The sequence below is a fragment of the Bos grunniens genome, chromosome 11 (assembly GCF_055505025.1).
Source record: "Bos grunniens cultivar Pamir isolate PY7600 chromosome 11, Bosgru_T2T1.0, whole genome shotgun sequence".
NCBI classification, from domain to species: domain Eukaryota; kingdom Metazoa; phylum Chordata; class Mammalia; order Artiodactyla; family Bovidae; genus Bos; species Bos grunniens.
The window spans coordinates 33,739,116-33,751,547 of NC_141175.1; the positions used below are offsets into that span (position 1 = coordinate 33,739,116).

The following is a 12,432-nucleotide window of genomic DNA, read 5'->3' on the forward strand; positions in this document are numbered from 1 at the left end:
ACCGCTGACAAGGAACCCCAGCTCCCTCCCCTGTACATCTGCCTACAACAACAAGGGGGTACAGCCTGGTCCCTAACTTGTTCCTACTCCCAACTCTCTGGGGCCCGCAAGCCAATGGGGAACAGGTCATTCGGAGTCCCAGAGCAGCCCTGTCCCTACCCTGACCCCAGGGAGACGGGGACGGTAGCATTCCCATGAGCCACTGTGATGGGAGAGAGACCTTGTAGGCCCCCCTCCCTCCAAGCATGGCTCCCCCAGCCCAGGCGCAGAGTTGCTGGTGCACCTGCATGTACCTTCTGGGGGCTCCAGGCCCTTGGGGCCAGAGGGCTGGAACCCTCCCAGGGCCCACTCGATCATCTGTTTGTTCTGCACCTCCACGGCCTTGGCAGTGTCGCTCTCGTCGCTGTCATGGCACATTGGAAACAGCTTCCCTGCTCGACTGCTGGCCACCTGGGGGCAACACGTGTGGGGTAGGCTGTCAGGAGAGTAGCGAAGGTGGGCTCAGGCAAGAGGCGGGAGAAGGTGCAGAAAGGGGGCGAGTGAGGAGAGGAGGCCAAAGGGCCTCGCAAGTGGACCCTCTGCCCAAGCCTAACCCTGGGCTCTAACCCCCAGATGGAGCCCGCCCCCGCCCCCGCCCCCGCCCGCCGCTGAGCCCCTTGGAAGAGCACTCACCTGCAGGACCTCGTAGATAGCCTTGCGGTACATGGGCTGCTTGTTGTAGGTGGCCTGGTGGAAAGCACTGCAGAAGGAGCTCAGCGGCATCAGCTTCTCCACACACACCTGGAGGCACAACCCGCCTCGTTTGCACCTCTTCCCAAGCTCATCGAGCACCCACCACATGCCTGGCATGGTGGGGGTGGGGGACAGTAAGACCCGCCTCTGCCCTCGAGAGGACCGGATGCACCAGTAAGTAATGACGGAATGCAAAGGAAGAGTCCAGCCCCAGATGCGGGGAGGACCTGATGCAGGTGGAAGGGCATGCTGGGTTAAGGGTCCTGGAAGGCAGCCGAGCTCTCCAAGTGCAACCTAATTACCTCTGGGGACTTTTCCAACCACACATTCGCAGAGTGGGGATGAACACAGCTCCCTCTCCTATGATCCCACTCCAACCATGCCCCCAGCTGAAACCAGAGACCCTGGGACCAAGACCCCTTCCAATCCCCACCTCCCAGGCCACCACTGAACCCCGGACTCACCACTGAGAACTTGCCGTCTCCGAACCACATGACCCAACGAGTGCCTTCCGCTGCTCGGCTCCGGCCCGTCATCCACCAAGACACAATGCGGCCTGGCCACCAGGAGAAGCCCCGCAGTTTCCCCCACACCAGCTCCCCAATGCCAAAGCCCCGGCCGTCCTGGAGCCCCAAGGAGCAGAAGTCATTACAGGGTGGTCACAAGGCCCTGCCACCCTGCTTCCCCCCACAGCACCCCAGCCCTGGACGTCTGAGGGTCACGACAGCCGGGAGGGAGCTCCATCGGAATGGACAGAGCAAGACTGGAGAGACCAAGAGACGTGGGGTCAGGCAGAGAGAGCAGGACAGGAGGAGCCGGACGAGGTGGGTGAAGAAGCCAGCGGCTCACCTCGTACTCCGGTTCATCGTCAGCTGCTTTGGTGGCATTCTTGTCCCCGGCATCGGCGCCCACGGGCTCAGGCGTGGTGGCCACTGTGGGGGACGCAGGGTCGGTGGGCTGCTGCACAGCGGGAGGACTGGCCTCCTCCACCTTCTGAGACTCGGTGGACCCCTGGTTTTCTTCAACAGCATTCATTACTGCGATCACCTTGGCTTTCTTCTCAGCCTGAGGAAATAAGGAACGGAAGTTACCTTGATCTGATACTCAAGGGGCACTTCGCTATCTCTCCATGGTCTGGAGATCATGACAGAAGGTCAGGGGCTAGAGACAGGAGTTCCTTCATCAACTCAACGGGCTCACCGTGGAAAACAGAAAGATTTGCAGTTGAGAGGTGAACTCAATCACTTGGCTCGATTCCAGCCTTCTCTTCTGCCTCTTAGGAAATCTTCCGCCCTCAACTAATCTTCCTCAATGGTCAGCATCATCAGTTGCCCACCCTCTGATATGCATCAATTATATTCAGAGAGTATTCTGTTTAGATACCAACCATGCACCTAAGATTAGGCACAGACCTTGGCTCCATCCTTTCTTCTCTTAATCCCCAGTCTAGAAAAAGATCCTCTTGTCCTTTTCTCCACAGTTTTCCTGGGCAGTCGACCCCTTCTATTCCTGGTCTTGGCTTCCACACAGTTCTAGTTTTGCTGTGATGCCTAACAATGAAATCACTATTTTGTGTTCAGAGTGCTCCGTTCTTTTCCCATCTGCTCAACCACCACCACAAGACCCAGAAGAGCTTGCCTGCTCTCCTGCTCACACGCCATCCTGGAGTTCTCTGGATTATATCTAACATACTTGGTCACCAGGTTCTACGCCTTCTTTCTATGTGCACCTTTCCGATCCATCAATATATTCATTCTTTCAACAGTTATTTAGGGAGTCCACAGTACAGCCAGGCATCCTCTCTGCCATCCCACTGACAAACCCAGGGATTCGCCCAATCTGAACAGCCTCGATCCTTTCACTGCTTCATGCTCCTCTCTCAAGCTGTGACCCGCAGGCCCATTCCTTTTCAAAACCTGCTCCAGGATTCCCATTGCCCTTGTTGTTTAGTCGCTAAGTGGTGTCTGACTCTTTGCGACCTCATGGACTGTAGCCCACCAGAATCCTCTCTCCATGGGCTTTCCCAGGCAAGAATGATGGCGTGGGGGTGCCATTTCCTTCTCCATGGGGATGTTCCCAACCCAGGGATCAAACCCACGTCTCTTGCATCTCCTGCATTGGCAGGAGGGTTCTTTAAAACTGAGCCACCAGGGAAGCCCTCCCATCACCCTACAGAGGATGAAATACCTGACAGTTAGCTCTGAGGGGCATTCCACCTAACCTCAGCCCAACTATCGAATCTAGGACACGTGGCCCTCAAACTTCAAGGCTCTGCCCCCATTTTCAGCAAACCAGATTCAAGGGGGGAAAAAATCCCATCATCAAAATAACACTTTCCCCGAGAGTTCAGAGCTGTGAATACAAACCCATCCTCAAGATTACCTGGAGTACAAGACCTCCAAGCTGGAAGTCACAGCATTTACATTCCTGTCTTAGCCTTGCTACTAATTAATAGCTGACTTTGGAGCAGTCCCTTGAGTTGCTCCACCTAAAAAAGGAGTTTGAACTCAAGGATTGCTGTTAACCTTTTCTGACTGGTTTAAAAATATGATTTATGCATGTACCAGGAATTCTAAGGACTCTCTGAAGCCTGTCCATGGATCCCCAGGTCCCAGGTTAAGAACAGCTCAAGGGTCTACTGTCTCTTAGATTCATTTTATTTTGTTCTATCTTCAAGTCTTTGCCTCCCAGCCACAAACCAAACCTGCTTCTTGCAGCAATTCCTAAAACCTGAGGGTGGAAGTCCTAGTTCTTTCTCTAACTCTAATTCTACAGTAGGATAAAGCATCCTTTGCCCCCAAAGCAGGAACAGCTGGAAGAATGAGCCCTTGGAGACCAGGGGCCAGGAGAATGCAGGGTTACTGCCCCTCCCTCCCCAGCCCCACTCCAACCTAAATAAATTATCTACCTCCTCCTCCCCTACAGGAAGGTGTGTCTAGGTGTGCACTCAAGTTCTGGGGGGAGAAGGCTTCTCTAGAATTGTCAGCTGCAGCAGCACTATCCCAGTACCAGATGTGCTCAGATACAAGTGTGCCTCGCCATCTCTGCTCCCTTCCCTCCACCGCGCATGCCTCTGTGAACTTCAGGCACGGATGCTGATCTACGCCAGGGTGCTGCCTTGGATGACCCAAAGCCCCAGTTTCCAGGGGTGACGGCCCCCTCAGCCAGAACAAGGTGTGCAGATGGCAGAGGATCTACAGCCAGCAGCATTGAGGGGGGCTCGCTGGGCACCCCCCTCCGCATCCCCTTGTCTAGCAGGGAGTCGTGCCTGCCACCACCCTCCTGACTCCCCCTCAGCCCCTTTGTCTCTCTTCTCACCCCCTCCAAAGCAAGTTCCTGAACATTCTTCTTCCCCCACAACTTCCCCCAGCTTGTCAGAGGATGCTGCTGATGGCTGTTAAGCGCCCCCAACCCAGTAGGTGCAGGAGAACACGCATCCAGCATGGTCTGGCAAGCAGAGGAGGAGGAAGGGGCCTCCAACAGGACCCGGCCAGCAGGAGTGGGGGAAGGAAGAAGGGCGGGGGGTGGGTTAGCAGCAGGAGGCAAGAGGAAAGGGGAAGAAGGGGCGAGAGGGTGGCTGAGTGGGGGAGGGGCTCATTAGAATAGACTTGCCTAGGGCAGTGAGAGAGGGCCGGGCTTCCACGTTTGTGCCAACCCTCCTCCTCGGGCAGACAATAGGAGAAATAAGGGTTAATTAACTCTGGGCTTGGGCTCTGAGGCTAACAACTCCGACACACCTCCCCGCCACCTCAGTTCAGAAGGTCCCAGGCCAGAGTAGCCAAGAGACTGGGCAGGATGAAGACACCACTGCAGCTCCACTACGGGCTGCCCGGGAGGCCACTTGGCCTGGAGTTTGTTAAGCCTGGAGAGCCACTGGCAACTCCACTCTGGTGGAGGCAAGGCCTTCCTGTCCAGTCCCATGTCTTCGGGCAGCTGTCCCGCCTCCACCTCCCTCTGGACTCAGGCTGCTTCCCATGCCAAAGGTTAGAGGTCCAGAGACTCAGGCGGACGCCCGCTGGGGCAGCAGACCCGGGGCTGTTCCTGGTGCCTCTGCCATCCCAAGCCGGCATAAGGCCACCCCACAGCCTCGTGTCAGGGTCGCACTGCTCCCTCCCACTCCAACACCACTTCTTTCTGGTGGCCTAACGGTGGCTCCAAGGAACACACAGGAGAGGAGACCATCCCTCTTGGGAGTCCACAAGGTTGGCACGGCCTGAGGACAGCGTGGTCCATTATCCAGGAACACAGGTCAGCCAGGAAACCCCAACAACCCATCTGCCAGCCAGTTCAGCAAAACCGCTGCCTTCAGCCCAACTCCAAGGGCCGGAGTCTGCCCCCCAGCCTTCGCTGACCACTGCCCCAGGCTCAGGCCAGGGCTGCTCTTCCTGGCCCCGGAGCCACCAGATCCCACCTGAGAGCAGGGAGGAGTGGGGCTTGGGGCTCCTGAGCAGAGAGTGGGTGGGACGACAGTAACTCAGCATCTCCAGAACTCAGGCCAGGCAGGGCAGCCAGCTCCCGCGGGCCGGGGAGACAGACTTGACTCTTCTCAACCCAGAGGGCTGCAGGCCCAGAGATCCTCCCACCGGCCCCTGCCGCCTCCCCGCCCCCAGTTTCCCCAGGGCTCCGTCCAGGAACCTACCCATAAGGCCAGGTGCAGCCCCTCGGTGGTCCAGCTCAGGTGTGAGCCCCGGCCCTCAAGCTCTGTAAGTAGCTGCCCGTCTGGGGGGAGGGGAAGGGGGCGATGGGGCTGGGGGGCGGAGGGGGCCAGAGAGAGGGGGAGGGGGGAGGTGGGGGGGAGGGATTGAACATTTTCTTTGTCTAGAACTCCAGGTCACGTGGGCCCCGCTGGAGTGCCTGGTTGGCTGCGAGCGGGCCGGGGGAGGGGGCCGGCTCTCAGACGCTGGCAGTGGGCCAGCCCCTCTCCTCCGGTCCGAGGGGCGCGGGCCGGCGCTGGGGCCTGGGGGCGCGGCTGGGCCTCCGCCCATTCCTGGGGCCCCGCCCAAGCCAGGCTGGAGGCGGCGCCGGCCCCATCCCACCGCTCGGCCTTCCTTGCCCCTGCCCCCACCCCGAACTCGGCCCGAACCCGGCGCGGAGCCCGCGAACCGCGCGGGGAGGGAAGGACGGGGGTCGGGAGGGAAGGGGCTGCGCTCCAGCTGCGGAGGTAAGCTGCAAGCGCCCCGAGAACCGGGAGCGCAGACGAAAGGAGAGAGGAGCTTTCGGACCGTCTGGGACAGCCAGGAGAAAGTTGTTAGAAGTGAGTCTCTCCGCAGCGCAACCAAAAAGAAAAAAGGAAAAGCTTACAAATGAGCGGAGAGGTCCAGGAAGCTGTAGGAAAATTCAAAGCACACAGAGGGACAGAGAGCGCCCGCACAAAACCGGGAGCGCTCCAGAATAGAACTTGGGGTTGGGGGGCGAGAAGAGGGGGGCGTCTCCTCTTCACACTGCCAGTGGATAGAGTGGTGCCTTAGTGTGGTGTGAGGAGTTCAGGCTTAGAAAATCACTTCCTGGCCAAGTACTTGGGTCCCCTGGGTCATTCTAGGTCTGCCTTCGATGTCTCATTTTTCCTGTTTGCAAGGTGCAAGGTTGGGGTTGGGGTGGGGAGGAGGAGTGTAAAAGTACAGCAGCACCTCCATTCCCAGCACTAACATCTGCAGGTCAAGACTCCATTCCTCCTCTGGAGCCTCCAGGTGCACTTTCAGCCATTTCATGCTCCCTCCTCCTGAGCAGAGGTGCCTCCCCACAAAGAAAATAAATACATATATATGTATGTACACACACACACTCTCTCTCTCTCCCTCCACACCCTGCCCACCACCCCCCCTCCCCAGCAACCCAGAAGCAGACACTGTTGGCCCTGCCTTCAAGGAGCTAACAAATTCAACTAGACTTGGAGTAGTTGGAAAAGGTCATTGAAAAGCATCTCTAAAGAGAACTATACCACCAATACCAAGTCCAATGGGCTAGGATGGCTTGGAAGCCAACCAAAAACAAGTAGTATGAGTGATAAATAAGGTTAATGAGATCAATGTGGAGCAGAGACTGAACCTGGAGGATGAATCAGATCTGGATTGAGGCTGGCCAGATAGGAAATAAGAGATGTTAGGCTGGAAAGGGAGGAAAACCCTTGCCCACCTCCACCTCCCATCCCCTCAATAGAACTAAAGCGAAAGTGCAGAGAAGAGATGTCAATGGATATATCCTACTGCAGTGAAGAATAACCGCAGGTTTTCTGACATGAGGTGAATGGGTATTTTGGAAAAAGATTAGCATGGTTTCAGTTTGCAAGATGAATTAAAAGGCAGAGCAGGGGAACCAAGGGTAAATGTCCCAGCAGGAAATGGCTGTGTGGCCGGCTGCACTGCTCGACAGATCAGGACTGGAGTTCTGGTTCTGTCCCTGTGACCTTGAACAAGCCACTTAACTCCAAGAAGTCTTTTTTCACTTGCAAAACAGGAGTGATGACATCTGCCCTCCCAGGCCGGGGATACCAGCATCTCAAGGAGATAATGCCCCCAGGTGCCTGGCTTTCAGCCACAGACAGTGAGAACAAACCAGCTGGAACAGGTGCTGGTATAATGAGGTCAAAAGATGTGCTGTGAGGAGAACCCACCATCCTTGCCAGGGCTCAGCACCCTCCTGGGGGCCATCAGAGAACAAGGAGGCTCTGAAAAGGGAAGAGGACCCCACATCAGAGAGCCTTCTCCACAGAACACCCAGGCAGTACAAACCCCCTCCCAGCCCTAAGACCCAGAACCTCTACAGCAAAGAGGAACCCTTCCACACAACAAAGGCCCTAGTCTGCTCTTAGCCATCTTTCAACCCAATCAAGGTACCTGCTTGGTACAGTTTCCATGAGTTTATACTTCTTGCCTGCTCTCACACTTTGAGGAATGTAATAGGACTTGCTTGGCTTCTCTCACTCATGCCTCCCCGGCATCCAGGCCCTGTTAACAGGCCACTTTAGACCTCACCCCAGGCATCCTCTCAAAATGAAGTTTCTGATCTGGCTTGGCCAGCTCTTTAAAAACACTATCTCACCTATGACATCTCTCTTTCCATTGTTATGTGGGTAAACATTTAGACTCTACACTCCGTGGTCTTGGTCTTCAGTAAGTAATGACACCTGTGTATGCAGCCAGGACTCAAAAGTGTCAGAACGGATCAGGACCATCAGTTTCGCTTTCCCTTGGCCCACTCAAAAAGTGGCTTCTCCCTCCAGCTGCCAAACTTCCTTATTCTCATTCTCTAAAATTAAGCTCGAATGGGGGGGGGGGGAGGGGCAAGATAAAAGTAGGGAATTAAGAGGTACAAACTATTGTTTAACATAAACTATAAGAATATACAGCACAAGGAATATAATTAATATTTTATAATAACTGTGTGTGTGTATGTCACTCAGTCATGTGCAGCTCTGCGACCCCATGGACTATAGCCTGCCAGGTTCCTCTGTCCATGGAATTCTCCAGGCAAGAATACTGGAGTGGGTAGTAGCCAGTCCCTTCGTCCAGGGGAATCTTCCTAACCCAGTGATTAAATCAGGTCTCCTGCATTGCAGGCGGATTCTTTACTGTCTGAGCCACCAGGGAAGCCCAAGAATACTAGAGTGGGTAACCTATCCCTTCTCCAGGGGATCTTCCCGACCCAGGAATCGAGCCAGGGTCTCCTGCATTGCAGGCGGATTCTTTACCAGCTGAGCTACCAGGGAACCCCATAATAACTATAAATGGAGTATAATCTTTAAAAATTGTGAATCGCTATGTTGTTCCCCTGAAACATAATATTGTAAATCAACTATACCTCAATAAAAAATTGGGCTTAGTAAAATTAAGCCCAAATCTTACCTCTTCCACATAGCTCCCAACTTAAGCAAAAAGGAAGCTCAACTCAAAGGTGTCCTCTTATTACTTACAGCACCACCCCTCTCCTGTAGCTATACCCAGGGGAAAGGTTCCCCTTTTCTATACAGTGAGTCACTCAGACTGAGATCTGTGTCTACCTTGTACTTGGTGGGCACAGAGACCTCAAAGCAGAAGAGATCCCAAGATCTAGGCCAAGAAGTGACTTTAGCCCAAGGTCAGGAAAAAACCAGGGCAGCCTTCTAGGATCCTCAGGTCATATATGTTCTCGACCTTCCAAAGTAACCCGCCCAGGGTGGTTATTGGGATAGGTCTTTTGATCAAGATAAAGATAGTCAACCTAAAATAGCAGAGCCATGTAAAATGAGCCAGGTTCTTGGACGTGTTCTAAAAGTATGTTGAAAGGAGGAACCCCTGGATGAAAAGAAGATCTGGTGGATGTCAAGAGGCTAAAAGAAGCGTCGGAGAGGAAGTACCCAGCATGGTCCAAAAGAGAGGGCAACCTGAAAGAGAGGGCGTACTTCCTGTTTGGCAGGCAGATTGCAGTGCTCCAACAGGCCTGATGAAAATACCTCTTAGGGACACCTGACTCAGCACTGATCCTGTGTTCATCAAGCAAACTTCTAACTTTAATTACATTTTCCAGTGACTCTGATACCGGTAAGTTGCCAGATAAAATGGGGACAACCACTTGGATGGATCTGTGTTGGAAGGACAAGTCCTATTATAAATCTGTAAACTGAGCATCCGGGTGTCTCTGGGAGCATGAGTGTGGGGAGCACTGTGAAGCTGACTTTCCAGCTTGGGGAGCGGAGATGAGATGCTAAGTCGTGATCCTCCCCCCAGGAGCAGCAGTGCCCACGGGCGCAAGTGGGACTGCCTGGCTGATTTTAACTCTTAAGTTCAGCGTTCTGAGGCATGCTTTGTCATAAAATCCAGTGCTAGTGGGAGGTGGGGAGGTTATGTGGCGTCCACTGAACAGGACTTAGCACCTGAGTCCCTGAACTCAAAATCGGAGGAGCCAGGATCCCTGGGAAGCCATCTGCAAAGCCACATGTTGGGAGACACTGTGCATTTCTTGACACACAAACATTCCCACTGCCCCCATGACAAATGAGAACTTATCTAGACAAGAACCACAAGGTCAAGATGGATGTCTCTTCCAATCCTGCCGTTCCACCCATAGCTCAGAAGCTTCCATGCTACACAGTAGACCTCTGACCACCTGCTGATTACAGCCTGCGCTCCTTGCATGGCACTTAAGGCCCCCACCATCTGCAGCCCTTACCTCACACAGCCTACACTCAGCCCACCCACTTGCTGTTTCCCAAATATGCCCTTTCCCTGCCTCCGTGCCTTTGCTCATGCCGTTCCTTGCTCCTCCCCTTCACCTTCCACCAGTCAAAAGCCTACCTATCCTTCTCAGCCCAATTCACTAGTTACCTCCACCATGAAGGTTTCTCTAGACCTGAATTGGCCAGTGAGAGAGCCAGTGGCTGCACAAAGCCATTTAAATTCATTGAAATTAGATTAAAATGAAAATTCAGTTCTTCATTGCACTAACCACATCCCAAGTGTCCAAGAGCCCATGTGGCTGAGGGAGGCTACTGTAGCGGAGGGCATAGATTTTAGAACATTTCTGTCATTGCAGAACATTCTCCTGGACAGTGCTGCTCTGGGCCCTCAGCCTTATCCTTCCCCACCTGAAGGTTCCCTTGTCTCGCCTCCTCCCCCATACTCCCAGAGCACCGTGTAATCCTCTCCTAGCACGTGCCGATCTTTGCTTGGACTAAGGTGTACTCCTCTTTCCTCTTCACAAGATTAAAAATCCCTAGAGGGCAGGGCCTGGCTCTCACTCAGGTTCACGTGGAAGCAGTGTGGACCACAGCCTCTTGCACACTGTAGAGGATTAAAGCAGTGTCTGCTGAACTGAATCCAACACTGTCTCCAGAGCCTCATCTGGAGTCTACTGACCAAGTTCCCAAATGAGGGCAAATACTTTCCACAGCAAAGTTCCCATAGGTGCTTAAGAGGTCTGGGTCCACGGCTCCCGAAAAAGGCCGGGAATCTTTGTTTTCCTGCTCCCCTGCCATCCACATGGAGGTTGCAAGCAAATGACCAGGACTGGGCTGCTGGCAGGGAAGCTAAAAATAGCCACAGAGCCAACAGCAAGGAGTTAGCAGGACTTGTTGCTAGGGAGACCAGTCACAGAGAGAGCAACCAAGCGGGGAGAAAGCGTCAGACCTGCACCCAGAGAGCAGAGGCCACAGCTGGGTGTGGGGAGGGGGACTCAAAGTTGACAGGGGTCCAAGGCTCCCACCTAGAGATGGTTCTGCCTTCTGGCAGCTCCTGACTAATACACTAAGTGGGGCAAATGTTCCCCCTGTCCCTCAGTAACCCATCTCCATGGAAACCACCATTGCTGGGGTGAAGTACCAGCCCTGGAAGGGAGGCCTCTGCCTGGAGCTGGTTGTTATGGCAACCTCCCCCCCACCCCCCAATCCTCTCTCTCCTGGCTTCTCCTGTGGGGAAAAGGTGGGGGCCTAGTCTTGGCTTAGCCAGCGTGACTAGGAAACACCGGCTTCCTGACAAGAGTGACCTACGATGGGCTCTTTGGAAGCTCTGGGGACCCCAGAAAGGCCAGGCAGTCCTCAGCACAAGGCAGAGCTTCCTTTCCTTCCTCTGGGGGCCTCAGAGGTCACCTTGGCAGGAGAATCTCAAACTCATTTGTATCAGGATCACCCAAGGAGGTTTTTAAAAATACAGATTCCTAGGCCCACCTATGGCGATGAGCTGGCTTGGGGTAGAGCCCAGGAATCTATTAAAACCCCCTCCCCCTAAGTGATTCTGCTTCCAACCAGGTATGGAGATCACCAAGGGCCCTGGCTGTTACAAATGAGGAAACAGGCCTGCAGGGGACCAAGCCCACCCAAAGGGTCAAAACTGAGGAGGGAGAGGTAGAAGGAGGGGAGTCGCCCCCTCTCCTGGGCCTGTCTCTCTTGCTCCCCCTTCAAACCAGAACATGCTGATGTCTGATATTGGACTGTGACTTAAAACTGAGCCTCTCCACAAACTGTCCTGTCTGGCAGAAAGTGGAGGGGAGCGGAGCTGGGCAGCCTGGTCCCCAGAGTGTTCAGAGTGGTGGCGGCCCAGGCACACGACCTGGACTGAAAGAGGAAATCTATCCTCCTTAGGAAGGAAACCAAAAGGGTCACCATGGAAACTGCAGTGTGCTGGCCTGGTTGGGCTTGGTGCCATCCCCAAACCTGGACCCAAGAGAGGCTCATCTTTAGGCAAAGGCCATGGGGCAGGGGCAGCCCACCCCCTCAAAACCCCTCACCCCTGCCGGTCTAGTCTACTTTCAGAACTATAAGGAGGCTGTGCTTTATCCAGGAGCCAACCTCTGAGCCTGCCTGAATGACACCAAAACCCTAGGATCCAGCAGCAGCACCCACACCAGCTAGGGCAGGGTGGGTCGATGGGGGGGTGGGGGGGTGGTGTGGGGGGGGGCGTGGGGGAGGGGGATTGGGGATTGGGGAGGGAGGGGGCAGAGCCAGTGCAAGAGCTGACCTCCCTCCTGTTACTCCTCACAGCCTAATTGTGTGCCCAGGACCCACCGCACATGAAGCCACAGCGCTCATTCAACACAGCATGCAATTAGATGGTAAATTATGTGGTAGAGATGCTTTCTCTGTGTGCTGAAGGAAATCTGAGGCGGCCGGAACCAGTCAAGGCAGGAGGACTCAAGGGAGGATGGGAGACAGTGAGCCAGGACAGGGCCCAGCCTCCCAGGTTTCTCAGACAGCAGATCTTTGGGGGCATCTGCAATTGCGTTAGCTTCCCA

At 54.6% G+C, this 12,432-nt stretch overlaps 1 protein-coding gene across 12 annotated transcripts in view; it reads right to left on the bottom strand.

Annotated features, from left to right (window-relative positions):
- DNMT3A (DNA methyltransferase 3 alpha) overlaps window positions 1–12,432 on the bottom strand; it is a 97,534-nt gene that overhangs the window by 12,595 nt on the left and 72,507 nt on the right. For 10 of the 12 annotated variants that reach the window (XM_086325880.1, XM_086325888.1, XM_086325887.1 and 7 more), the window contains 4 exons: window positions 1,582–1,797; window positions 1,197–1,355; window positions 673–780; window positions 294–450 (listed from right to left, as the gene is read on the bottom strand). In XM_086325880.1, coding sequence (XP_086182006.1) covers window positions 294–450; window positions 673–780; window positions 1,197–1,355; window positions 1,582–1,797 — 640 coding nt within the window. Of the gene's footprint in view, window positions 1–293; window positions 451–672; window positions 781–1,196; window positions 1,356–1,581; window positions 1,798–5,143; window positions 5,309–5,371; window positions 5,574–12,432 lie in introns of those variants that run through there. The other 2 variants (XM_086325889.1, XM_086325890.1) reach the window with 2 other exon arrangements.